Source organism: Aspergillus ibericus, assembly GCF_003184845.1.
Source record: "Aspergillus ibericus CBS 121593 unplaced genomic scaffold BO80scaffold_8, whole genome shotgun sequence".
NCBI lineage: Eukaryota > Fungi > Ascomycota > Eurotiomycetes > Eurotiales > Aspergillaceae > Aspergillus > Aspergillus ibericus.
In genome coordinates, this window is record NW_020292106.1 from 446,056 (window position 1) to 472,431 (window position 26,376).

Sequence of the window (26,376 nt, forward strand, 5' to 3'; positions counted from 1 at the left end):
TGAGCCGGGGACCGGCTGGCCGCCAGGCAATTTAGTTAGGCTAGCTACGGAGTATATCTCTGATATTATTCTGCCCCGGGACCTTTCTGGTTCTAGTCATAAGCCCGGCCCTCCAGTTCATGAACTTAAGCACTTCGGTCCGAGCCGGTAGGACCGGAATGCAACCATGCCAGCGAGAGAGGTCTTGAGGATGTGTTCCCACATGGGCGTCACTGGGCCACGCGTAATTCTCTCAGTATTCGAGGCAATGGGAGATTGGGACGAGGTCCACGGTTCCGAGGAGTGCCAAGAAACCTTTGTCCGAACTGGCCAGCTGGGTCTGGCCCTCCTTGCCGTCGTCTGTCGGCTTTGATTCCCGTCAGGCGATTACGCGCTGTGGCATGATAAGATCGCTGCAGATCATGCATGTTTACTATTATTGATATCACGGTGATATGGGTTGGCTGCAATACCGTGTCCACCGATCAGAGCTTAGCAAATAGTATCATCGCACGTTCATGATGAGCGGACAGTCGCGTAATCTGCAGCTTGCGCCTGGTTGTGGGGACATGGACAGATAATTCCGTCACCTGGATCTGCGCAGCGCCATGTTGGTGAGGTTGACCCAGAGATGTATGTCTTATCCTGACGTCAGACGGGGGTTCCTCAGGGGGAAGCTGAAGCGAATGTTGGTGCAGCATCGTCAATGAAGAATCAAGAATGGGAATGGCTGGGTCGCCCAAGCCCAAAGGGACTGGACCAGACCGCCACCTGCCCCGTGATCCACACCGCCCAGACAAGCGCCTCAAGAATACCCCGGATCTCATATTTTAGCCCAGTCGCCCTCTGCGTTCGCCTGATTCCCCAGTTGCGCCTAGCGTCCTGTCCTCTATTGAGGTCTTTTGTTCTTCAGGGCCACCTTCTTGAGCTTCTCGATCGTTGACTTGCTCTGCGACCCGGTCGATCTCCTTCGTGCGGGCTCAGATAGTTTGCCGGCAAACTCCAGTCAAGCGCGAAGACAACCCCCTCCACCCTCCACCACGCGCCCGACCTGTATGCAACATCCTCGGCAACCGAGTGCGGAGTTCCTATCCATTCGATCTTTAGCAAGCTTCACCACCTTTCAATTATCAACTGGCGTCTGATTACCGGAAACAACAAAGGTTTAGCTACGGGGAAGACAAGCTTTGTCAGTATGGGGGAATCTGCCCAGCGCCAGTCCTCGGGACTGGGATCGGTCTGGAAACACCTCTCTTGGGCACTGGTAGGTTACTCACCATTCTGCGCATACTAATCACTGCACACTCGCTGTGATTAGCCTGGCAAGATAATCGTCATGATAATCGCTAACTCGGCGCTTTTGGATGTAGTTGACCGCACAGTGCACGGCATTTGTCTTGGTTAGTCGCCCCGTCTGCTCCGTTGCTAACTACAACTGATTGCTTATGTCTTGTCTGTAAATAGTTATTACATTACTCCAGAGTGATGCCGCCCGCTGGCGGTAAACGATACCTCACGTCCACTACTGTGTTTTTCAATGAGGTTGCTAAGCTAGCAATCTCCCTGACCATGGCGCTATACGAAGTCTCGAAGACAGCCCCTCCTTCGGTGCCCGCAACCTCCCTTTTCTTCTCCCTCACAACTGCCATATTCTCGGGCGACAGCTGGAAACTTGCGATTCCCGCTTGCCTCTACACGCTCGCCAATTCGCTGCAGTATATCGCACTGTCGAATCTGCAACCAGCGACCTTCCAGGCATCATACCAGTTGAAACTGTTCGTCGTGGCCATATTCAGTCTGGGGCTGCTCAAGAGGTCTATCCCGTTGCGTAAGTGGGGTCTGCTAGTCCTGCTCTTGGCCGGCGTTGCCTTGGTGCAGATGCCCACTGGTAACCCTGATGACATGGCCTTCCATGATGAGACCGCACGTCTTGCTTTCCCGCGGTCCCTGGAGGAGTGGAAAGCTGCAAAGCTAGGACGTGAGAATCTACATAAGCGTTCCGCGACTTACGAGGGGATTGAGGAGGACATGATGACCGCCAACCCTAGGTTAAATGCTGCAGTCGGTCTCCTGGCCACGATTGGCGCCTGTCTCGCTTCCGGTCTTGCAAGTGTGTATTTTGAAAAAGTGCTCATGGACAGCGCAAAGTCGACATCGCTTTGGATTCGCAATGTGCAATTGGCCGTGTATTCCATCTTCCCCGCACTTTTCATTGGCGTCGTCTTTTTGGATGGCGAGAAGGTTGCAGCCAATGGCTTCTTTGAGGGCTATAACTGGGTTGTTTGGACTACCGTTCTTGTGCAGGCCATTGGTGGTATCGCAACATCGTTTTTCATTGGTTATGCACACCGAGATTCGAAGAACGTGGCCATGGCCACTAGCATCGTTCTCACGACGTTGGCCAGCGTTTGGCTCTTCGACTTTGAACTCACTGCCAATGTAAGTGACCAAGACTCCTTCTCCTGCGTTGATACTAATTAAGTTACGACAGTTTCTCCTTGGATCTTTCGCAGTACTAGTGGCTACCTGTCTTTGCGAAGATTCTGGATCCGCTCAGGCCAAACGCCAGGTACTCCGTCCGCCTCCGATCCGCGTGGATCGGTATGAGAAAGAAAGCAAGAGCGGTGAAGCTTCGCCGGCATCCCCATCGCCTGATGAGATCTCTATCAAGCTCCCTGGCACGCCATTCCTGTCTGATGCTGGGCTCTCCACGTCCAGGCCAACGTCACCGGGTCATGCACGCGCCGGCCGGACCCCTAGCGGTGGTTATTTCGACAAGCACTTGCGAGATCACTGAGCCACTTATGCGGATGTCCTTTCGCATTTATCGCGTGAATATCCTTCGCGTTGCTGTATCATGTTCACTGGGAAGTAAATAAGGATGGATAGAAGCGATGAGCCACTTTCGTCTTCGTCGTATATGTCTCAATTTCTTGTACTTTATTACTCTTTTCTTTTCGTCGTCGATTCTTTTCCAATCGCAATCCCTCAGCCCATGGCTCGACTCCAATTCATATATAGTCGAAATCGAACTGCAAAACCGTTAAAACACTCGATAGACAGCAGTGTGATAGGCAGCCTTCACGGGTGCTGTAACTTGCTGGTTGTAATGAGCCCCGCATACTCCTGGCGGAACAGGTGACTCTGTCCACTTCCTTCCCTATACATGTTCGGCTCACTTCTCCAGCCTGCCCATATTAAGAGGCACTGCAGAATCTTGCTGATTTATACCCATAACCTTTCAATTGGCTGCCATGAGGCCCAAACCTTATCATCCATTTCCCGCAACCCGCCACAATGTTCCCTACAAGCGCAGGGCCGTTGCTCAACTCCCTACTCCCAGCCGGTCAAATCCGACAGCCATCATCGACCAAAGACTAGTTGAAGGTGCACAGAAGCCTTTGCTCCACAAAACATCTAAAGAACCACATAGAAGTTACGTGTCTGAGCCGCAGTTGCTTCCTCATGAGGATAGCTTGGAGCTTGATGCGTTCGGTATGCCGATCAAGTACCCCACAGCCACATCTATGGAGTAGATCAAGCTGACACCCAAAATCTAGATCTCGAACTACTAGCCCAATCAGATGAGCAAACACAGAGACTCCAGACGGCCGGTCTGACCGCAGACCGTGGCTCGTTGCCGTCTAGATCATCCCAAGCAATAAACTATAATCAATTCTCCCGTTACTTCCATGGTCAGTGCACATGCTCTGCATGTATGCCGGTTTCAGATTCAAGGATTAGCAATAATTTGAAACAGCAGGTGGTCCGCATGTTACCCCGCACCAAAGTTTGGGGTCTAGCTCTTCGGAAATGGATGCAAGATCGCCATCCAGCCCATTGATTAGATTGCGAGCCGAGAGGACGAATGTACAATATCGTCAGCCTCACTTGGAATCCAGAGACGGCCCCCGTTTATCCTACGGCCATGGAGAATCCCTACCCGACTCTACTGAGCGATCGGCCACTGCTTCCCAGGGATGGCAGAAAGGTCCCTTCAAACAAATTCCGGCTTCCATTCGAGGCATTGTCCTTGTGTCAGTACATGAACTTCCCGACAAATACCGGTCAATCTTTCCCTTTCCTGTCTTCAATGCTGTACAGTCCAAGTGCTTCCATCCGGTTTATGAAACCGATAGCAACATTGTCCTTTCGGCGCCCACAGGGAGTGGGAAAACGGTCATAATGGAGCTGGCAATCTGTCGGTTGCTCAATTGCCTAAAGGACGAACGATTCAAAGTGGTATACCAAGCGCCTACCAAGACTCTCTGCTCAGAGAAGTTCAGGGACTGGAATACCAAGTTCCATACCCTAGGGCTGCAGTGTGCAGAGTTGACCGGGGACACAGATCACACCCAGTTGAGGAGGGTTCAGAACAGTCGAATAATCATTACTACGCCGGAGAAGTGGGACAGTATGACCCGCAAATGGAAGGATCATGCGCGGTTAATGCAGCTGGTCAAGCTCTTCCTCATTGACGAAGTCCATATTCTCAAGGAAGCTCGTGGCGCAACTCTGGAAGCTGTCGTATCTCGCATGAAAACCAATGGATCAAACGTTCGTTTCGTTGCTCTGAGTGCTACTGTTCCAAATTCTGAAGATATCTCAACTTGGCTGGGTAGGGATCCCACAAATCAGCATGTGCCTGCGCACAGAGAACATTTTGGGGAGGATTTTCGCCCCGTGAAGCTGCAAAAATTTGTGTACGGCTATCGATCACACGCCAATGATTTTGCATTCGATAAGATGTGTAGCTCAAAGTATGTATTTCCCACACGATGTCTGCTTCTATGCTGATGCTCTGCATGCAGGCTTCCAGGCCTCATAGCATCTCATTCCTCCAAAAAGCCTATAATGATATTTTGCTGCACGAGGAACTCAGCTGTTGCTACTGCTAAAGAGCTTGCTCGCTTGTGGTCAATGTCTAATCCTCCTGCTAGGCTGTGGAAAGGGCCAGGTAGGGCAATGGAGGTGCAGAACATGGACCTGAAAAGTAGGGCACTTCCTTTCCATCACTTGGCATGGCAGCTAAGATAGTGGAATGAAGCCACAATTGGTGCCGGGGTAGCTTTTCACCATGCCGGTCTTGATCCGGGTGACCGTCGCTCGGTCGAGACAGGATTTCTCCAGGGACTGATTGGTGTAATATGCTGCACGTCGACTCTTGCAGTTGGAGTCAATCTACCATGTCATTTGGTAATCATTAAAGGAACAGTCGGATGGCAAGAGGGTGGTTGCAAGGAGTATTCAGACCTAGAAATTATGCAAATGCTCGGCCGGGCGGGCAGACCACAGTTCGATGACAGCGCTACGGCTGTGATAATGACAAGGAAAGAACGAGAAAGCCACTACGAGAAGCTCGTATCTGGCTCAGAGAGTCTGGAGAGCTGCTTACATCTGAATCTTGTTGATCATCTAAATGCCGAAATCGGGCTCGGCAATGTCACCAACATTGACTCTGCCATCAGATGGCTCGCAGGCACTTTTCTATTCGTGAGAATGAGGAGAAACCCAACGCACTATCGGCTCAAGGAGGACGCTGATAGGGACGATGAAGATGAAATGCTTCGACAAATATGTGAGAAAGACATCAAGCTTCTCCAGGAATGCGGGCTGGTCTCCACCGATGGTCTCAGATCCACCAATTATGGCGATGCTATGGCTCGGTACTATGTGCGGTTTGAGACAATGAGAACGTTACTTACTTTGAAAGCTCACTCAAGTGTATCTCAAATTGTAAGTAAGAATAGCTAATCTTGGGTGGTGGCTAATAAAACACGCAGCTGTCGGTGATTTCAAGGGCAGACGAGTTCCGGGAGATACGCCTCAAGGCAGGCGAGAAGGCTCTGTACAAGGAAATCAATCGCTCTAGTGCGATCCGTTTCCCAGTCAATGTGGATATAGCACTCCCCGCTCACAAGATCTCGCTGTTGATCCAGGCTGAGCTGGGAGCAGTGGATTTGCCCGACGGTGAACCATTCCAGAAGCACAGATTCGCTTTCCAACAAGACAAGACTTTTGTCTTTTCCCATATTAACAGACTAATCCGCTGCATAATAGACTGTCAGGTAGGCCTTGAAGATTCGATCACATTGCGGAATGCTTTAGAGCTTGCACGGAGCTTCGGGGCCAAGGTCTGGGATGACTCCCCACTGCAGATGAAGCAAATTGAGCAGATTGGAGTGGTTGCCGTTCGAAAATTAGCATCGGCTGGGATCACTAGCATCGAGACATTGGAGCTTTGCGAGCCCCATCAGATTGACATGACCCTTAGCAGAAATCCCCCATTCGGGAGGAAGTTGTTGGATCGGCTTGTTGAATTCCCCAAGCTTCGAGTATCCATCAAGATGACTGGAAAGGTATGAAACCAAAGCCAGTTTGGCCTTTTTCTGAGATAGTACTAGGACTTCAAGGCTGGCAATGCCGTGAAAGTCCAAATGAAGGCCGAAGTTGCCTTCATGAACCAAAAATGTCCGGCCTACTTTCAGAGACGCCCGGTATACATCTGCTTCTTAGCGGAGACTTCAGACGGGCGTCTGCTTGATTTTCGGCGCATAAGGTAGGCAAGGTGTTGAGTGAAGTATCTAGACTAACTTTTGTTAGTGCGAGTAACCTGTCAAATGGTCAAGAGATATTGCTGGGCGCAGAGTTGAAAAGTGCTGGCCAGTTTGTGACGTGCTATGCCATGTGTGACGATATAGGTATGCGGGTGCCATGACCACAGCTTAACTGATACTGACAGCCTTAGCTGGAACTATGCGGTCTGCACAGCTGAAGCCTGAGATTCCCTCATCCTTGTTCCAATTGCAGCTGGATAATCCTCCCGATTCTGTATCAACAAGACCTAAACCCAATATTTCACGCCGACGCAGCAACGACACGTCCCAATCCAAATGCACCACTAATCTGGATATCGAACCTTGGGACAGCGACGACTTATCGTTCAACGATTTCCTGGAAAAGGGTAAGTTGGGCTTTCTCCATGGAATTAAAGGAATGATCCGAGGTATCTGCAGACGAAGCCGAGAACTGGTCATGTGTCGACAAGTTGCCAGAATCTTCAAATAGTAAGCCACGCAATGAATCAAAAGTCGAAAGGCAGAACCCAGTGAAATCTGGAGCAGTGGTCGAAGCTGAAGAGCACACTCGACTGGAAAATGGCAGGTGGGCATGCAATCATCGATGTAAAGATAAGACAACGTAATGCATTTCACCTCCCAGGAAGGAAACAACTAAGTGACAGCAGGTGTAAGCATTTATGTTGTCGAGATGGACTCGAAAAGCCACCCAAAGCGAACAAGAAGCGACCTCTTGATGAGGATAAGAGGACAAAAGGGCCCAGCCAGATGACCCTACCAGCGACGATGACCAGGAAAAACACTCACATAGCCAGCATTTCTAATACCGAAGCGTGCAGCCATGCAGAACCCTCACACAAACCCTCGAAGACTGATAGCAGTGACAAGAACAGAAACAACCCCAGTGTTCCCAACCACACCAGCAAAAAAGACTCTTCAAGTGAGTACGGAGACGACAGTTTTAGTGACTTCCCTTCTCCCTCCGCCTTGTTGTTTGAATACTCCACACCAGCAACAAAAAAGGGCGTCGAACCTCCCACAAACAGAAGCCAGATAGTTCAGGAAGACAAAATAGACCTAAATGACGACTGGCTCGATGATGAAATCTGGCATGACCCCTGTTCACCACTACCAAGCTCCATCCCCACAGGACATAACCAAACCACCATAGGGAAAGAGAAAATTAATCAAGCTTCAACAATACATGCACCACAAAGCCTTACTACCACAATCATCGATACAACGACCAACCACAAAAAGCCAGATATTCAAGCCCCTAAACCCATCAATGGATCACCTCTCGACAACCTCCCCATATCCGAAAGAAAGAAGCGGAAGCTTCCCTCGCCCACAACCACCAGTGATAGGGAGACGAAGAGATACAAATCTAACACAACTGTCCTTAACACAGGTGAAAAGAGTATCAAGGACATAGAACCCATTGGTTCGAAGCCTTCTACTCCTATTCCCACCATCCCTGCAGGCTGGGAAGACATTGACCCTGCTCTACTGGATGAGTTCAAAGATATCATTAATCTGCTCTAAGCGGAGTCGAATAGGTTACTATTCTATGGAGAAGGGGATATAAGTGCGGGGAATCTCTTTCCATGTTTTCGTTCTGTTTCTATGTGTTTCATCAATGTACTATGCGTGCACTGTAGCTGTGCACTATGTTCCATAGTTTCATGGGTATGGGCAGTGGGTATGGTTAATATGAACCGGAGGTTGCCATGCTAAAATTGAAAGATAACCCTGTGAATCTCCCAAACCGCCAGGTGCGCTACTTCGCGAAGAAGAATGACGTAGGGTAGAATTTGTGCTTTGGGTCATGGTTGGCTACAGCTGGGGGGTAAGTGAATACTCCTTAGAACAGAAGAGGAATCGCGCCAGTCTGGTACCAGTACTGTTATAAAGCCTTCGGCTAGATTTGGAAGTTCGGATTTCACAACTCCGTCCACTTTACCTCCCTTCTTTCTTTGTAACGATCCTGCTCTTTCCTGATCGATATTGATGGTTAAAGTTGTTTTGTGGCATTCTGAACAAGCCGATAGTAAGTAGTGCAAGCTAGTGACGCCGTATGCCTCGATATAGGGCTGCTTGATCGGTTGACACTGGCCTCTCTCACTGATCTAGTTCTCTCCGTGGCAGAGCTTCTTCTTTTCACTTCCGCGTCCCTTCCACCAGGAGTGATACACATATTCTCGCACTCACGTTCTATCATAGCTTGAGTCAAGTATCTAGACAATCTGGTAAGTGATCTGATGTTGTCTTCTGTGATGATTCCTCTTTTCTTCGTGAGAGGCGTGCTTCATGACGCGTCGCGCCCGTATGGCTCTTCTGTGTTGTGAGCTCGCTTGTTTTCTGAGAGCACGGCTTAGCACAATAGCTTCTTCTTTCATTTCGTCCAGTCTCTGTCTTACCTCTGCTATGTGATCAAAGTTGAGGCAACCACACTGACTTGTTAAACCAGACCGATCGCACACTGGGAGCCTTCGAGGCCACTTCCCAAAATGGTGAAGCTCAGTTATGTTTCTGTAAGACTTTCCACTCATATCAACCACTGAGAGTATCAGAGGATATGAACTAACGGTTGGTCGTTTGTAGCGAAAGCTGATCAGCGGTGTCCAGGCGGGCCAGGCTGTCTCCAAAGACCTGGTAGGTGACACTCATGGAGCTGCATATCATGCAATATGCTGGTCAACCAGCTAACGACATTCATAGAATAAGAGATTACCGGGTGGTTCCAGCACCAAGTCGGCAAAATCGGAATCTCCCTTTGTGGAGATCAACGTCACTGGAAAGGAGTTGACAGACGAAGGCTTCTTTGAGTTTATTGATGTCTTGATTGAGTGCATCAAAACCAAAGACGACGAGCACCCCTTGGGACGCACCAGGGTCACTGAGCTCCATTTGCAAGGCAACCAGCTCACGCTTGCAGCCCTGTCTAAGTTGACAGAGGTCATTGCTCTCAGTGCTAGTGACCTCCGTGAATTGGATCTTTCCAAGAACAGAATCCAGATCGAGACTGCTGAAGATATTGCGGCGTGGGTCTCATTCCTGAAGGCGTTTGAGACTTGCTTCGTACTTAAGAAGCTTGATCTGGGAAGTAACCCTCTCGGACGACTGGGCCTTGAGCACTTTGCACGGGTCTATCTGAAAAGTGACCTCGACTTTCTTGAACATGACGCTAATGCCCTTCTTGGCTCCAACCTCGTCGAAGAAAGTTCCCCCGTTGAGGCAGTGGCTAGATCGACCGTGTTGGGCAAGGAAAATGAGCCGAAACGTTCCAAGAAGAAGTCCCCGCATAAGGGAAAAGGTGCCCGGCTGAGCGGTAAGACACGTCGTCCTAAAGTGAGAATAAAATTAACAGGAGAGTCTACCTAGGCCATACTTATGTTGACCCGGCAGACATCAAGAAGTATGCGTGCACTCGAGGTCTTCGCTCCATCCCCTACCTCATCTTGTCGGACATTGGGCTGTCAAATACCAGTACTCTTCACCTCCTCAGCATGCTCAATGTTCAGCGAGCTTCAGAGGATCTCCTCAAATATGTCCCTCCGGGAAAGGTGCAAAGAGTGCCTGAGAGCGCGGACCTGTGCAAGAGCATCATTTGGCGCCCTAATGACGGCCTTACCATGGATGCGAAGCGACTGCTCGAGGTGTCTGAGAGACTCTGCGACATGAAGTCTGATACCGAGTCCGAAGGACCAGATGTGGATGACGAGGATGATGCTGCAGAGGGGTACTCCAGCAAGAGCCACCACGCGGTGAACAAAGATGCCCAATACAAGATTGAGAGCAACTTAAGGGAGGTGTACTCTCGGAAATACAAGCTTGTCCGCCTTGCGGCAATCAAGGAAGACGGGGTGAATGGCAGCACAATTTGGAGCACCGCGTTGAAAATGATGCTTGTTTCTAGGGTGATCCTGCTCGATGGACAGGAACACCCGAAGGAGGTGTCTGAGGCCCTAGACGACAAAGCAAAGAATGATGAGGACGACAAGGCGCATGACAGCGAAGGCGGCAACATGGAGTGGGCAGCAGATGAGGCCGATGAGCAGGAAACCTCGCGAGCACCATCCGGTATCGGATACCGCGAGCAGGATGATAGTTCATCAGAGTACCCCACCTTCTCCCATATTGAAAATGTGCAGCCATATCGCGTGCGTCGTGTGCAACCGACCACTGGCGTTGGACGCATGGCGACGCAGATGGCAGCCACCACCCTGGCCGAGGCTGGGCGAGGCACCGGTCCGTTCCACCCCAGTGCGCAGGCTTTCAGTTCCGACTTCCCCACGCTACAGGAGGCTCATGTGCCATTCGTCTCGAAGAGAGCGGCCATCCAGGATGAAGCGAAGAATTCTCCTCTTGCTGCAGGGCAGACCTCGCGCAAGAGTTCTCCGGCTTCCCGCCGAAAGTGGCCACGCGATCTTCCCCTTGACTTGTTGCGGCGAGTGATAGCCGAGGCCGTGGGCGCCAACGGGATCCTGGATCATGATCAGCAGCAACGCATCATGGAGTATGGTGCTAGCTGGCATGAGCTGGCCCAGGAGCTGAAGTTTCAGGGGGCGGAGGAGCACCAGCAAATCTGGAAGCTTCTCAAGACCCTTGAATGCTTCGACTACACCCCGTGGAAGGAGCACCGGCCGTTGTGAAGGCACAGCCCGGGGAAGAAGCTCAGTCCCATCGACCAGCGGTGGACATCAACATGAACGAAGAAGGAGGAAGTAATGAGGAGATAATAATATGCAGATACTCGAACAGAACATGAGGGGAGAGTGGGAAAAGCTGAGGAAGATGTACGTGTGGTCAGGCAAGGAAGTGCTGGACTGGGAGAGTCTGTGTTTGGCACCGAGTTGCGGATCCGGTGTATGTGAATACTTAAGACTAATCAATGAAGTTCTGCGAGTGAAGCCCTGCCCCATTCTTCGGGCCTCATACTCCTTCATTGCTTCCCCGCACGTGACCCCTCATGCATCCCGCCATCGCCTCCAACTCCATCTTCTCTTCTCTTCTCTTCCCCAGACAACCATCCCAACGCTTGCAGATAGCGTGTCGACCCCAGAATTCCCAGCAATTCATCTCCCACCATGATGCGCACCAAAAGAACCAACACCCAGCCGTTAGAGGACGCCTCCATCTCGCCCGCCACCTTCACGGACGGGCTGCCCCTCCCGAAACTCATCGCCTTCGATCTCGACTACACGCTGTGGCCATTCTGGGTCGACACGCACGTCAGCGCTCCTATCAAGCCTCGCGACAACAACTCCCGTTGCACGGATCGGTACTCCCTTCTCTTCTCTCTTTCAATCGTTCAAACCACTAACTCATCAACTACAGCTGGAACGAGTCCTTCGCCTTCTACCCCGCCGTCTCCTCCATCATCTACGCCTGCAAAAGCAAGAACATCCCACTAGCACTGGCCTCCCGCACCCACACCCCGGACCTGGCCCGCGACATGCTCAAAGCGCTACACATTATCCCCACATTCTCCGACAACCCGGCGGCGAAGACCAAGTCAGTGCGGGCGCTGGATTACTTCGACTACGTGCAGATTTTCCCGGCGAACAAGACGCAGCATTTCTCGCGCATTCAGCAGGCGAGTAGCGTGGCGTATGAGGAGATGCTGTTCTTTGATGATGAGGCGAGGAATCGCAATGTCGAGACGGAGTTGGGGGTGACGTTTTGCTTGGTGAAGGATGGGATGACGAGGGAGGAGGTTGATCGGGGGGTGCGGGCGTGGCGGAAGAGGAATGGAATCAAGTCGAAGAAGGAAGGGGAGGAAGAGGAAGAATGATGCTAGATTTGGATGATTGTAGATATGGGATAGGGTGTTGGCGTTTGGATTGGGTTCTTGTAGAGTATAGAGATACCCGGATGGAAATAAATCTTTTGAATATAATATAGGTACATCTTAGTTATCAGAGGTTAGATCCTGATTGTAAGTATTCGAAAGAATGAAAGAGTACGGAGTATATGGGGTTGTGCTGCTGGACTCACTCCAACTAAGTATCTACCCCGTGCCGTCTCCGCCAACTCAATCCACCTCCGCGGACATTATTCTTCCTACCTTCACCATCACCACCACAACAACAACACCTCAACACACCCACCTACCAATCGACAATACACCATCCCACCTCACTCCCTCCCCCTTCACCTCTCAAATCTCACGACTACCAACCAACAACCCAATGGACCCCCGCCACCGCTCAACCTCCCCAATCCCACCACCACCACCCCCCAAAACCTCACCCTCAACACCAACACCAACGCACCTCAAACCCCCCCACGCCCACCACCACCACCACCACCACCACCATCACACACAACACCACTCCTCCCAACAACCGCGCCCCTCCAACCCCCCAACTCGCGCCCCCATAACCGCCCACCCCACCGCCACGATCTCCGAAACAGCCCTCATCCAAGGCCCCCATCCAATCTCCATCGGCTCAGGAACAATCATCCACCCCCGCGCAAGAATCTACTCCCACGAAGGACCCATCATCATCGGGAATGGATGTATCATTAGTGAGAAGTGTGTGATTGGGGCGGCGGTACCGCCTTTCACACCAACGCCAGTTCCACAACCTCCCTCATCAACGGGAATATCGTCCTCATCTACGCATCCTCACGACAGAGCAGATAAAAAAGAAGGAGAAGGAGAAGGAGGAAGAAGTATCCTGCCCACGCGCATCTCATCCAATGTGACGATTAGTCCCGGGGCACAGATTCTCCCGGGGGCGCATATCCATTCGAGTTGTGGGATTGAGGCGCATGCGGTGATTGGACGGCGGGCGGTGGTGGGATCGCATTCCAGGGTGTGTGCGGGGTGTGAGGTCGCGCCGGGGGATGTGGTGAAGGAGTGGATGGTGGTTTGGGGGGGTGGGAGTGGGAGTGGGAGTGGGGGACAGAGGAGACGGGCGAGGGTTACGGGGAAGGTGGAGTCGAGTTTGAATGTTAATGCGAATTCGAATGGGAATGGGAATGGGGGGCTGGAGGGGAGGGTTATTGAGGATGCGAGGTTAATGGTGTTGCAAAAGGAGAGGGAGGCGTTGGTGAGGTTGATTGGTGGGAGGAGGAGATAGATCTTATACTGTGTCATGGGGATTGAGTTGGGGATTGGGTGGTGGAGGATGATGGTTTATGATACATGGTTTCTGCTCTATACCCATCAATAATGGCATCATTCTACAGTTGTATACACGCTTGACTATGCTTGAAACATACGAACCTTCTTACAAACCCGACCAACAAAAGAAATGAGTATTCCCTGACAATGGTAAGACTTTCACGAACCCTATCCCAGCACATTTAGCATAAAGTACATAAAGAAAAAAACCCGCATCATCTAAGACCCCCGGGCATGGCCTCCTCCCCTCATCCGCTTTCCACCCGCTCCGCCCTCACCCCCCGCTTCTCCGCCATCCTCACGAGCACGCTTGTTGCCCTGAGGAACAAACTGACGAGCATGCGCATTCAAGTTACGGCCCGGGCTAGCCTGCCCTTGCTGGGAAGCATTGGCCTGGACATTCTGATTGCCGCCACGGCCATGACCTCCTCTCCCTCCACGGCCCCGCGGCAGACCAGAACCGCGCTGGCTGGGTGCCTGCTGGGCCTGGGCTTGCTGGCCCTGTCCTTGCGCCTGCTGCGGTTGTTGCTGGCCGAAAGGATTCTGTTGCTGCGAGCCACCGCGGCCGCCGGTCCGGCCACCTCTAGCGACGGGCAGCCCGGACGTGAGCGCTCGCAAGGCCGCAGGAGCAGTGCCAGCTGGGGGCTTGCTAGGCAGCGACGCGGGCTGCTTGTTTTGGCTCTGGCCGAATGGGTTTGGAGGACCATTCGTTGCCGGCTGCTCGGCCGGAGGTTGTTGCGGTGCCGTCTGTGGTTCGGGTTCAGCGGACGGCGGTTCGGTCGATGTTCCTGCAGCAGGCTCTGTGGGTTGGGGTTGGTTTGCAGCTACCGGTGTAGCCACGGGAGCAGCTGCCGGGGTAGGTGCAGGAGTAGCCGGCGGAGCGGGCGATGGCGAGGGCACGACGGGCTGGGCTGCAGCGGGAGCGGGAGACGGAGCGGCCGCCGGGGAAGCCACCGCAGGCTTGGCTTGTGCAGCTGGAGGAGCCCGGGTGACCTTGGCCACCTCCCACACCTCGACCACGGGCTTCTGCGGGGTTTCCGTAGCAGCCTTCTGGACCACGTCGATCTTGGCCTGCGCGGTCCTGTATCGCGTGTCCAGCATACTCAGCTTGGCCAGCGATTTCTTATCCGACAGCTCGACCGCAGCCTTGATCTTCTCTTCCAGACCCTCGTCGTGGGCCTTCTTCAGCGCTTCTCGCTCCTCGCTAAACTTCTGCTCCAATGCCACAATGGCCTCCTGGCTCGCTTGCGTCTCCTGTTTGTCAGATTCCTTCTGCTTGGCCACCTGAGTGCGGATGTTGCTCCGAATGATGTTGCGAATCGTTTCGTTCTTCGCAACAAGCTCCCGGGCCTGGGCGTCCGTCAGCTCAGGGAGTCCAGCTTCCTTGGAAGGCGTGGCGGGAGGCGCAGGAGTCGCCGGCGTCGCAGGAACTTGCTCGGTCTTGGGAGCAGGGGTTGCGGGCTCCTGTGGAGCAGCCTGCTGACTAGATTTGACCCGCTCCATTTCCTGCCGATGCGCAGCTCGGATCTCAGCCAGCTTGTTGTTGAACACCTCCTTCATCCGGTCCGACCGTTCCTTAAGTTTCGTCTCGTGCTCGGTGTCCTTGGAAGCCAGAACCGCATCCTTTTCGGCAAGTGCTGCCTCCAGACGTTGCACCTTCTCCTCCAGAACCTTCACGCGTTGGTCGTCAGCAGCGACAGGCAGCTGCGTCGTTGGCGCAGGGAACTGAGAGGCAGGCGTCGAATCGACTCCCGTGGTGCCTTCAACGGCCGGTGCGGGTGCTGCTGGCTTCTCGGCCATCTTCGCCTTCAATTCAGTCAATTCCTCCCGGGTCGTCTTCAACTCCTCCTGGATAACCTCCTTCTCCTGCACGACGTTGTTGAGTTCCAGTTGCTTGGCATTGATACGACCGGTCAGCTCCTTGGACCGGGCCTTGAACTGGTCAGTGAGCTTCGTGCGCAGCTCTTGCACCCGATCTTCCGCATGCTTCAGCTGTTCGGGGAATGCAGCAGCCTGCGCCTGCAGAGTGTCACGGGCCGCGATCGCCTCGTCGCGTTCCTTTTCCAGCGTAGCAAGATTCTCCTTCAGTCCTTCCATTTCCGCCGGGTCTACACGGTCATACTTCTGCAGGATATTCTGCGTGCGTTGTTGCCACCGGTCCCGGTCATCCTGCAGCAGTTTCAGCTCGCCGTCCTTCGTCTCCACCACGTTCTCTAGCTCCCGGATTCTTGTCTCTAATGGTTGTATCTGTTGCACAAGTTCCTCGATGCGAGAAGACTTCTCAGCCAGCGAGGTTTCGGCTTGCTTGACCTGGTTGCGCAGCGTAACACTGCTCTCGCGGAACAGGTTCAGCTCGTTCAAGGTGTCCATCAATTTGTTATGGCTCAGAGCGCTGTGCTCACTGTCCGCAGCCGCCCGACGCTGCTGCTCGAGCTTAAGCCGCGCTTCATCAAGCTGAGTCTGAGTGTATTCCAGTTGTTGCCGAAGACGCTTGCTTTCTTGAGTCGACAGATGGTACTGCACATCAACAATCTCCTTCTCGCGACGCAAGAACTTGATCACCTCCTGGAGGCCTTCCAAATTGGGAGCACCCGCTTCTCCGTCCTCATCACCCTCCGGAATGTTGGCTCGGTCGCGCTGGAGGGCTGAGATCTGGTTCGAAATGTTCTCGAGTTGGGTATGAAGCAACGCGTTCTGGTGAAGGACCTCTTCGCGGCGTTTCTGCAGTTCGCCGAGCTCGCCTTCATACCTCTCCTTGAGCTCGTTCCAGCTTTCTTCCTTCTGCGAGAGGTCCTTCTTGAAAGTGTCGGCCTGCGTCCGTAGTTCGACCACTTCCAGCTTCAACTGGTTGGCTTCAGAACGAACCAGTTGCAAGTTCTTCGCGGCCTCGGCATGTTTGACCAACTCGCTCTCGTAGTTCTGTTGGGCGTGCTGCGCAATTTCGGCCTGTGCCTTGAGATCTTCCTGGTGGAACTGGGAAGCAGCGATCTGGCGTTCATTTTCATCCTTCAGTCTGGTCATCTCCGCTTCCAAGGCGGCCTTCTGCTCCTCCAGGCGACGACCAGCCTCCCCTTGTTCGTCGCGCAGCTTGGTAAGTTCGCTGTTTGTTGTCGAAAGCTCGGACGAGATTTCTTCAATCCGCTTCTCAAGATCCTGAATCTTCTTGTCTTTCTCTTCAATGAGGCTGTCTGTTTCCTCCCGGAACTGCTCCTGGGTCTCAGTCATAGACTGCAGGCGTTCCTCACTCTGCTGGCTGATAGCCTTGTAATCTTCAACGCGCTCCTCAGCGTGCTGAAGTTCCTGCTTGACAAGTTCCAAGTCACGTTTCAGCTCGGAGACCTCAATACCCAGCTCCTGTTCGCGCGTCAACCCGCTCTCCTGGCCTTCTTCCGAAGTCACAGGCGCTTCAGCAGGCGCAGCGGAGATACTGGGCTTGGACTGCACAACCTGAAGGCGCTCTTCAGCGCTGCGCAGCTCGACAGTGAGCTCATCAACCCTCGACTGCAGATGGTCTCTCGTCGTCTTCGCGGCGACTAACTCTTCCCGGACTGAACCCAGGCTTGTCACCAGGTCATCGATACGCTTCTGACTTTGCTCATGCTCGTATTCCCTGCGCAGCGCCGCCTTCTTGCCCTCCTCTACCTCATCGTTCAGCTTCCGCTTGGTGGACTGGAGCTCCGATTCAAGAGACTCTACGCTGCCCTGCAGCCGACGACGACTCTCGGCGTCGGTGTGCTCCCGCTCGTTGAGGATGGTCTGAAGATTGCCGTTGAGAGAATCAAGGCGGCCTCTTTCGTTCCGCAGAGTCTCGTTGTCTTCAATGAGTCTCCTTTCAATGTTCTTCCAGAGATCTTTTTCAGCCTTGAGGTTCGCATTCTCCCGCTGCAGGCTCTCGACAAGACCCTTCATCTCCACCAAGTCTTCGGCAGCTTGCTGGGTCTTAATGTCTTGCCGGTTGGCGTTCTCGAAAAGCGTGGCATAGCGTTTCTGCAGCTCTGCATTTTCGCTCTTGAGCATATTGAAGTTGCTCTGGAGAAGCTCAGCTCTCTGAGTGGCGGCACCGAGCTGGCTGCTGGAGCGGCTAATTTCGCTCATCAATTCACTGTTCTTCCGGGAAAGCTCGTTGACTTGTTGTTTCAGAGCCGAGTGGTCGGTGGCAGACTCCTCACGGAAGCTGTCGAAGTGTGCCTGCACCTTACGTAGTAAATCAGCGTAGTCGGGGGCATCCTTGGCCTGCTCGTCCGAAGCAACAGGAGGAGCCGCGCCCAGAGGAAGAGATTGGGAAAAGACGGAAGCATCGCCAACGGTTTGACGGCGGCGGGTTAGCATGCTCCGGAAGGTGTCCCTCTCCTTAACATAACTCTTTGTCTGGGCAACCAGGTTGGCAATTTCATCCCGGTATGTCTGCACCCGGATTCTGAGATCCTTTAGCTCTTCCTGCTCTTGCTGACGAAGGGCATCCTGCTCCCGGGCTTCTGCGCCCTCCATCTTATCTCCCAGCTCTCTCAGCATACGTCGGAGAGTCACATTCTGCTCTTGGAGCTCATGAAGATCCTTGAACGTCATCAGGTTGCGACTGATGAACCGTCCAGTGGGGTTGAGATCCGCAGAGGAGTCATCGATTTCCTTGCGCGCAATCTTCTCGAGTTCCTCCCGGTCGTAGGTAGCCTCGCCTTCCTTCAAAATAGCATTCTCCAGGACCAAGACCTTGATCTGCGAACTCAAGTCCCTTAGTTGTTGACGCAGGATGTCTCCCTCCCGGGCCAATCCCTCCACCTGGCCTTGCCACTTTCTTGCCTCCTTCGTAGCATCGTCACGTTCCTTTCCGGCCGTCTCTAAGATGTTAGACATCTCGACGACGGCGTTCTCTAGTCTGGCGTGATCCGCACGCAGCTCGTCAATCTCGGGCTTGCTAGCCTCAAGATCTTGAACCATCTCGTCCAGAGTTGATCTAAGTTCTTGGTTTGTCTTCTGTTCCACCGCCAGCGATGTTCTCATTTTGTCGTATTCGGTGTACATCTGCGTCAGGGTAAGTCCGCCCTTGCCACGCGAGGCTCTAGGCGAGAATGCGCCCACGGGGGTACTAGAACGCATCGGTGTGCTGGGTGCTCCGCCATTGAGAGCGGGACTCATGGATCTCCGTCCAGCGAAACCGTCGGATTCGAGTTGGCTGACCGTGAGCTCAAGTTCCGCGACACGACGCTCAGCGGCTTCTTTGTCGGCATGTTCCGTCTCGACTTCCACGCGAAGCCGGGAGATTTCCTCCGCAGCATCTTCTCTTGCCTTGTCCAGGGCCAGTTGGCATTCCTTCGCACGTTGCTTGGAAGTCTCCGCGGAATTCGACTGCAATTGAGCCAGTCTATTGGCGCTGTCCAATTCGATCCTGAACGACTCCGCGGTTTGTATGGCCTCTTCTCTGAGCTGCTGGATGCTGGAGAGCGCTTCTTCGTAGCGCTGTTCCACCTCATCGAGACGGCTCTTGAGGGCATTCTCGCTCCGTCTCAAAGAGTCAACGTTCGCACTGATCTCCTCGTTTTCACGTTGGAGCTCCGAGATCCGAGCGCTCTTCTCCTTGCGGAACTTCAAGTATTCAGCAGATTTCGTTTTCAATTCCGTCTCAAACCACTCGTTGTTCTTCTTTGTCAGGTCCAAATCCTGTTGGAGGCTCTGTTCGCGGAACTTAGCACTGGCGGATGCAGAGTTTGCGGCTTGGAGGTTCTGTTCGGCGGTGGACAATTCGCGTCTCAGTTCGATGGTTTTCTTGTGCTGAGTGGAAAGTTCCTCGGCAAGTTTGTCGTAGGCCGCAGACTTGGACTCAAGAAGGGATAGAGTGTCCCGGTTGGAAGCTTCGAGTGAGGTGATGCGGGACTTCAGTGAGCTCACTTCGGACTCGTTGGACGTAGAGGACGACTTGAGTGAAGAGATTTCAGATTCCAAGGACGATCGAGCATTTTCTGTGAGGCGTAAGTAAGCGCGCGGTGGCGGAAACTTCACGGTGACTAACCGGACTCGTGGAGTTTCTTCCTCGTCTCTTCGACTTCGGCATGACCCTTCTCGACCGAGCTCTTCAGGACCTTGATTTTGTTGTCGCTGGAGCGAACAGCATTGTCCAACTCCACTTCCAGGCGTATCTTATCGGATTTGAGCTCATCGTGCTCGCGTGCCTTTTTCGTGATGGCTTCGAAGAGTTGATTGACTAGCTCGACCGTGGGAGCTTGGGTGAGGGTGCTCAGCGTCGATTCGGCAACGGCGTAGTGAGAAGAAAGAAAGGGTAGCTCAATTGTAACAGCAGCCATGATTACCATGTGCTGCCGGCAGCAATAGCTGCTAGATGATGGAAAGTAATGCTATTGCCGAGCTATGTCGAGACGCAACTGAGGGGATGATGATAGGATAGGTGGTTGAGATAAGTCTGCGGCGCGCTGAAATGGAATTCCCCTTAGTGTGAGCGCACAGACTCCAAGAAGCCGACTAGGCCATGAAGGGGCGTGGGGGAAAGAGAAAGATGGATTGTCAATGAAAGACAACGGAGGGTTGCGATGAGATGGACGAGCAGCGAGGACGGCGAGAGGCTCCCTACTCTATGCGGTTAGCGCCCGGGTGGAATCACGTGGAATGCTCTCCGCCTCAGGCTGGCCGGCCACGGCGGCCTCGCAAAGTCTCCCGGCGGCGATGACGAGGATCTTTCCTTCATCTCCCTCTCTCACCCCGCCGGCCGTTCTCTACCTCCCCGGGACTGGCTCACTCCCCTCAGTTCTCATATGAAATATCACGGTCGTTAACAGAGCTCATCCGTGCTCTCCCAGAGCGAGGCCTCGCTCAACCTCACCTGGCCCTTGGCCCAGCCTTCCACGTCCCCTTCGCAGCTGTGACCTTGTCTCTCCACCGCCAACATGTCGCATCTCCAACAGCAGCTGAAGAGCTTCAGTGCCGGCGTCGTCGACTATGCAGCCCGCATGCCGGCCCAGCGGCGTTTCGTGCACAACAACAATACCAACTCCGCCAGCAGCTCTCAGCTTCCGTCTTCTACATCTACGCCCACACCCGGCGAGGAAGCGAAGCGTAAACGGCACGATGCGGACATCGTCTACTCGCAGCCCGCCAACACGGGCACGGGCAAGGACATCATGACCCAGGTCGTCTTTGCCATCGAGCACATGAAGTCCAAGGGGGTTCCTCTCAAGTTCGGCGATATCGTCTCCTATCTGTCCCTCCAGCACCGGGCCAACGACCAAGGCTATATCCAGGCTCTTCGGAGCATTCTCCAGATGCACGAGAAGGTCCAATACGATCCCAGCGGCGCAAATGGAGAAGGCACCTTCAGCTTCCGTCCGCCCCACAACATCCGTACCGCGGAGCAGCTCCTCCAGAAACTGCAGGCCCAGTCGACCGGTGCGGGGATGAGTGTTCGGGAACTCCGAGAGGGATGGCCGAACGTGGAGGACGCGATCAACAAGCTTGAGAAGGAAGGGAAGCTGCTCGTGACCCGGAACAAGAAGGATGACCATGCGAAGATGGTCTGGGCCAATGATCCGTCCCTGATCCAGCACTTTGACAATGAGTTCCGTCAGATCTGGGAGAAGATTAAGGTTCCGGATCAGCAGGCGGTCAAGGAGGAGCTGGAGAAGGCCGGTATTGTTCCCACGAACAAGAACAAGGTCGTCAAGGCCCGGCCCAAGATGGAGCATAAGAAGGTGAAGAAGCCTCGGCGCAGTGGCAAGACTACCAACACCCATATGATGGGCGTTTTGAGGGATTATTCGCACCTCAAACGGTAGTGCCACCTTTTTCTTTAATTGCTTAAACAGTATGCCATTTGCTATCGCTGGGATCTGGCTTACATTGCATTATATTGGCGTTTATGGGTTCATAGACATGGGACTGCGGATTGGTGCGTTCGTTATTCTTACTTCCCCCCGGAAGTGATCTTCCGGTTGTGGTGGCTTTTATGTAAAACTATACAGCAAAATCGATACCCGGATAATTGAATGATTTAGAGTGACTGTTCTATACTTTGTATGCTCTGTCTGTATTATTCCACACGAGATATAGTTCAAACATATCGGAGTACTAATCTAGGTATCTTAACCCTTCGACAAGTACTTATGTATACATCTAGGCTCAAATCCACGTCTGAACAATTCTATTGACGAAAACCGCCCCTGTCCATAACCCTCCAATCTATCCACCCTTTTCCGTTTTCCCTTTTTTAAACCTTGAATCCATCCATCGAGATGGTCGCAGGAAGCAAAAGAGAAGAGATATGAACAACTAAGAGCATGCATGTACAATGCCATCAAGAGAAACAGACAACAAGAAGACAGGGGGTAAAAAGAAGACATAAGATCGAGGAATCAAGGAAGAAAAGAAGGAGATAAAGATAAAGATACAAACACCACCGACATGCAATATTCAAATAAAAAGAAAGAGGAAGAAAACACTCACTGCCCATTCACACCCTCCACTCTCTCCACATACTCCACCAAATCCTCAATCGTACACACCTTAATCCCCCACTTTTTCCCAAACTTCAAACACCCATCACGTCTCATCATGCCATTATTTCCCCCAATCTCCGCAACACCCTCCACGACCTCTCCATCCTCCACCAACTCCGCAATCACACCCGCCTGCGTCTTCCCGGCCAAGCGACAGAACTCCACCGCTGCCTCTGTATGTCCCCTGCGCTCTCGGACACCGCCGCTCCGCGCCCGCAACGGAATCACATGTCCCGGACGGCGCAGATCCTCGGCCCGCGCTGTGGGAGACCCCAGAATGCGACACGCGAGGGCGCGGTCCTGGGCCGATATCCCCGTCGTCACGGAGGCGTCGCTCGCGTCCACGGACACGGTGTAGGCGGTTCCCTTGGGGTCGGCGTTCTCGGTCACCATTTGGGGGAGGTCCAGGCGTTGTGCGATTTCGGGGGTGACGGGGGCGCAGATCAGGCCGCTGTTGTTGGTTTCGTACGTTAGATGGATGTCAATTGGTTGTGAGGGGGCGAGAGGGGTGAAGGAAGGGTACCTAGTGTGGCGAACGAGAAAGGCCATTTGCGCCGGGGTAATTGACTCAGCGGCGATGATGAGATCGCCTTCATTTTCGCGGTCTTGAGAGTCCAGTACGATGATGAATTCGCCGTTCTCTGGGGGTTGCGTGCTTGTTAGTGTTGGGTTGCCCCGGGGTGAGGGGAGAAAGTAGGTCGGTGGATGACTCACTGAAGGCTGCTATTGTGTCTTCGATCGAGTCGAATTGGTGGGCAGGGTCCGAAGGAGATTGCATGTTTGGAGTGGATTGAATTGATTTGGATAGAGGGGTTGGTTGTGGATTGTGCCCCTCGTTGCGGAATTGGAGGCGGGGTTGGCTTCTGCTGCGGTAGGCGGGAGGGATGAATGCTACCTTGGTGGTTTGCTTGGTGGAATAAAGATTGATGGACCGGGATGGAGGTGTAAGTGCAATTGGCTTTTTATAAATGGGCAAGCTCAATGGCTAGTGACTGTGCTCGAGAAAATGGTGCAATTGCGATTCCCACGCGATAACAGGCCGGAGGACTCTCTATCGGGGCGGAGATTCGGAGGCTCGGATTCGGAGATGGCGGGGCGTGAAGAGGTGGGTTTTCTTTATGAGGTAAGAGTTCTAAGGGATTCGCTGGTGAAGAATGGTAGAATCAGAAGAATGAGACCGATGCAGCAGGGAGCGAGGACCAGGAGACTTTGAAAGAATACGAAGGAAGGCGAAATGAACGGGCTCACTAATGGTTTGTCAGAAGCCAGTCATCGCGGTGGCCGAGGCCGTTCCGGCTAACGACAAAGGCCCATCGCCGCGCCCGAAAACGGCGGAAACTAGGCAATAACTCGGTTCACCAGCTGATACTGTGCAAAGGACACGATAGGGAAATGTCTTATCCCCGCTCTATAGATGATAACTCACGGATTCTATCTAAAGTTCAGGGGTATCGCCACTCTTAAACAAGCCCGAACTGGAGGCATCATTCAATCAAACCAACGATCTTGCCAAAGGCCGCATGCAAATGATGGAAACACAAGCATTAAATCATATGGGCTTCTTCGATCTTCGAAGAGAGAAATCCCCGGTCACAGTCCCAGGCCGCCCATCCGCCTCACTTCATCGGCCTGCCTCTCCAGTGCCTTCCGCATCATGGTAGCATACTCCTCTTCCCGCTGCCGTAGGTCCCGTCGTTTCTTCCGTCTCACCTCGCGCTCGGCTTCCGGGATGCTCCCATCAATAGCCATGTCTTCATCTTCATCGTCCAGATCCAGGTCGGCGTCTGGCACATTGGAGAACCTGATGCGTCCGAGGTGTTCTCCAGTCCAGACTAGGAGCTCATCGCCCGTCAAGCTGCCGCCCGTCGGGAGAACTTTCCGAGCGACTTCACCATCATTGCGAGAACGTGATAAGCTGCCCCACAGGCCGGGCGTGTTTCCGTCCTCGCCATCGGCACCAGCACTGGTTCCTGAGCGAATAGATGACGAGGTGTCCCCATTGGGCTGCCCATACCACCTGCGCTGGGGTTGGTAGGCATTAATGTTCAGACGACGGACTTCGGCCCGTCCATCGCGCTCCACCCACTTGATGTTGCCGTCTGCGTCGGAGTATACGATTCGTGTCCCGTGAGATTCGACTGAGAGCACCTTCGATCTGGCGACACTCTGCCGGTTCTGATACACTGTAGACAGAGTGGACGAGCAGCCCGAAGGATCGGCCTTGATGTTGCTGCCGGAAGGGGTGAGGTTGTAGAGCTCAAGAGAACCCCGTCCTTTATAGTCACCGCAGGCTACCAGTTTGTGAGAAGTTGGAAACTCAGAGTTGGAGAAAACAGGGAATCGCGGCGCAGGAACCGCCGCAAGCCCACAGAGTTGGCCACCGGAGTGGATTGTGTTTTGTAGTCGCGGGAAGAAGCGACGGTCGTATTGTAAGATGCTGGGAAACCGGCCTGCGAGGAAGATCGAATTCACATGCGGCGCAGGAGGGTGTAGAAGGGACAGCGGTCCGGGTTGAAATAACGGTGCGTAGTTGTCACTGTTGTTTGAAGGGTCCGGGCTTCGTATCCGGTGCGGAGGCCGGCCGTTTGGTTGAAGTTGGAGAAGAGGCGAATCTGGAGGAGCATAGATCTGGGACTTGGGGACGAGCGATACCGTCGGCTCCTCGCAGCGTAGATTGATAGCCTCTTCTTCCTCCGTCGCTGACATCCTGCCGTCGTAAATATGAAGACTGAGAGTGGTTGCCAGCGTCAACGGCACCGAGTAATCTGTCTCCTGAGACAGTGCAAAAACAGACCATGGGAAGCGTTGCTGAGAAATAACGCTAAGTGTCTCGAGGTCGACCTCGTTCAGAATGTTCCCGACAGCCAAGTAGGCTCTCCGACGCATGGAGTCTACACTGACGCATTCTCCAAGGTTCACGAATTCCAAGGCTTGCTTCGCTCCGGGGTTGTCCCGTCTTCCAGACCGGTTGGCCGTCAAGATCCCCGGGGAGCTGACGCCGAGGACCTTACCCTTGGTGCTTTGGGACCCAATAGAGTGCGAGTGATTCAGATCCCAGATGCAGACACTGCCATCATCAAGGGGTGCAACCACTTTATTCTGTCTGGCAGAGCTCCAGTCTCGAAGCAGCCCCATGCCTTTGACCTCACGATATTCCCTTTTCCCGCCCTGGGATACCCTTGTGAAGGGTTGCTGCATCCAGCTAAGCGAAATCGGTCCATTCCGAGCGATATACTCCGAGTACCAGTTGACCTCTTCCCCTTCGTAAGACGGGTCCCACGACGCCGCCGCTCTGGAACGCAGACCATACGACGGTGATTGATCCAGACCCTCTGGTGTAGCCTCGTTAGGCCGGGACGCGCCTGGCTGGATAAGCGACCGAAGCGAGGTCTGGCCTAGTGAGCGGAGGGACGCCGCGGAGTTGGAGACGAGGCTCTCGGGCGCCCTGTTGGTGGCGGGACGCAAGGCTCCGGGAGCGCTCCATGACTCTTCGAAACAGTGGAGCCGCCAGAGATTATTATCGCGGGCGACGGAGAACAGCCGCCTCGAGACGGATTGAAGCTGTACCCGCTCATGTGGGGTGAGATCTAAGGGCGCGTTAGCTTTGCTGTTGATGGTCTAACCGTCTAGCACATGGCATGAAACCGATGGTGTGGGGTAACATGGATCCTGGGATGAAAGGGGGCGACCGGCGTACAGTCAATAATCTCGCAGAGAATCTCTACGGGGAGCTTCTCCATGGGTGAGGCTGGGGCAAGAAAACCATTGAGGGCCGAGCGGACTCATTTGGCTTGTGCGACGAGGGTGTAAGCAAAGGCCATAATTGCTTCTTGGGGATGAAGCTCCAATTTATCCCCCCACAATCCGCCATCTAGACCGGCGTCACGTGGTGATGTGCAGGCCGACCAGCTGGCGGGCAGCGACTACGTCGGAGTCCTGAGTATGGCGTCGCCAGTCATCTTCAATTCCTAGGACAAATTGTTGTTGCTCGTAACTATACTTATTAGTCACCTTCAAGTTACTGGGCCCTCAAGGACGTGGTCTAGAAGCCGCGGGTGACCCCCTACTGTAACCCAAACTCCTGTGGCATGGGAACAATGGCTGGTCCAGCATTCCAACGCTATCGGCGGCGGGCTATATATAGCCACGGGCTTGTGCCCCGGCACGGATTCTTGACGTTTCTCCG

The 26,376-nt window shown here is 53.5% G+C and overlaps 9 protein-coding genes across 9 annotated transcripts; 6 read left to right on the top strand and 3 right to left on the bottom strand.

Annotated features, from left to right (window-relative positions):
- The first annotated feature begins 802 nt into the window (after positions 1 to 802).
- Positions 803 to 3,033, top strand: BO80DRAFT_401044 (putative UDP-galactose transporter). The gene is made up of 4 exons (XM_025717550.1): positions 803 to 1,243; positions 1,350 to 1,379; positions 1,444 to 2,418; positions 2,471 to 3,033. The coding sequence occupies exons 1-4, from the start codon at positions 1,175 to 1,177 to the stop codon at positions 2,774 to 2,776; spliced, it is 1,380 nt and encodes a 459-aa protein (XP_025578150.1). The 5' UTR covers positions 803 to 1,174; the 3' UTR covers positions 2,777 to 3,033.
- An 85-nt stretch (positions 3,034 to 3,118) lies between these two features.
- BO80DRAFT_487548 (putative DEAD/DEAH box DNA helicase (Mer3)) lies at positions 3,119 to 8,163 on the top strand. The gene is made up of 11 exons (XM_025723553.1): positions 3,119 to 3,474; positions 3,540 to 3,674; positions 3,743 to 4,739; positions 4,791 to 4,972; positions 5,027 to 5,715; positions 5,763 to 6,338; positions 6,384 to 6,538; positions 6,583 to 6,680; positions 6,728 to 6,943; positions 6,996 to 7,179; positions 7,226 to 8,163. The coding sequence occupies exons 1-11, from the start codon at positions 3,234 to 3,236 to the stop codon at positions 8,100 to 8,102; spliced, it is 4,350 nt and encodes a 1,449-aa protein (XP_025578151.1). The 5' UTR covers positions 3,119 to 3,233; the 3' UTR covers positions 8,103 to 8,163.
- Positions 8,164 to 9,170: 1,007 nt separating this feature from the next.
- On the top strand, positions 9,171 to 11,212 carry BO80DRAFT_349010 (uncharacterized protein; the record flags this gene model as incomplete). The annotated part of the gene is made up of 4 exons (XM_025715482.1): positions 9,171 to 9,212; positions 9,279 to 9,888; positions 9,942 to 10,513; positions 10,592 to 11,212. Coding segments are annotated over 4 exons (1,845 nt in total), but the record flags the coding sequence as incomplete, so codon positions are not given.
- Positions 11,213 to 11,586: 374 nt separating this feature from the next.
- BO80DRAFT_491578 (Mg-dependent acid phosphatase) lies at positions 11,587 to 12,495 on the top strand. The gene is made up of 2 exons (XM_025723706.1): positions 11,587 to 11,841; positions 11,898 to 12,495. Exons 1-2 carry the CDS (start codon positions 11,648 to 11,650, stop codon positions 12,352 to 12,354), a joined length of 651 nt encoding a protein of 216 aa, XP_025578153.1. The 5' UTR covers positions 11,587 to 11,647; the 3' UTR covers positions 12,355 to 12,495.
- Positions 12,496 to 12,641: 146 nt separating this feature from the next.
- On the top strand, positions 12,642 to 13,791 carry BO80DRAFT_491579 (transferase hexapeptide domain protein). Its single transcript, XM_025723707.1, has one exon. The coding sequence runs from the start codon at positions 12,752 to 12,754 to the stop codon at positions 13,646 to 13,648; it is 897 nt and encodes a 298-aa protein (XP_025578154.1). The 5' UTR covers positions 12,642 to 12,751; the 3' UTR covers positions 13,649 to 13,791.
- A 5,778-nt stretch (positions 13,792 to 19,569) lies between these two features.
- On the bottom strand, positions 19,570 to 20,224 carry BO80DRAFT_272400 (putative filament-forming protein (Tpr/p270)). The gene is made up of 2 exons (XM_025714837.1): positions 19,702 to 20,224; positions 19,570 to 19,646 (listed from the first exon to the last, which is right to left on the bottom strand). The coding sequence occupies exons 1-2, from the start codon at positions 19,995 to 19,997 to the stop codon at positions 19,619 to 19,621; spliced, it is 324 nt and encodes a 107-aa protein (XP_025578155.1). The 5' UTR covers positions 19,998 to 20,224; the 3' UTR covers positions 19,570 to 19,618.
- A 141-nt stretch (positions 20,225 to 20,365) lies between these two features.
- On the top strand, positions 20,366 to 21,764 carry BO80DRAFT_422757 (transcription factor TFIIE subunit TFA2). The gene has a single exon (XM_025718890.1). It carries the CDS (start codon positions 20,586 to 20,588, stop codon positions 21,468 to 21,470), a length of 885 nt encoding a protein of 294 aa, XP_025578156.1. The 5' UTR covers positions 20,366 to 20,585; the 3' UTR covers positions 21,471 to 21,764.
- Positions 21,704 to 23,322, bottom strand: BO80DRAFT_272493 (3,4-dihydroxy-2-butanone-4-phosphate synthase RIB3). The gene is made up of 3 exons (XM_025714838.1): positions 22,905 to 23,322; positions 22,714 to 22,831; positions 21,704 to 22,641 (listed from the first exon to the last, which is right to left on the bottom strand). The coding sequence occupies exons 1-3, from the start codon at positions 22,966 to 22,968 to the stop codon at positions 22,134 to 22,136; spliced, it is 690 nt and encodes a 229-aa protein (XP_025578157.1). The 5' UTR covers positions 22,969 to 23,322; the 3' UTR covers positions 21,704 to 22,133.
- Positions 23,323 to 23,780: 458 nt separating this feature from the next.
- Positions 23,781 to 25,930, bottom strand: BO80DRAFT_348785 (uncharacterized protein; the record flags this gene model as incomplete). The annotated part of the gene is made up of 2 exons (XM_025715472.1): positions 23,781 to 25,777; positions 25,888 to 25,930. 2 exons carry the CDS (start codon positions 25,928 to 25,930, stop codon positions 23,781 to 23,783), a joined length of 2,040 nt encoding a protein of 679 aa, XP_025578158.1.
- Between the last annotated feature and the right edge of the window lie 446 nt (positions 25,931 to 26,376).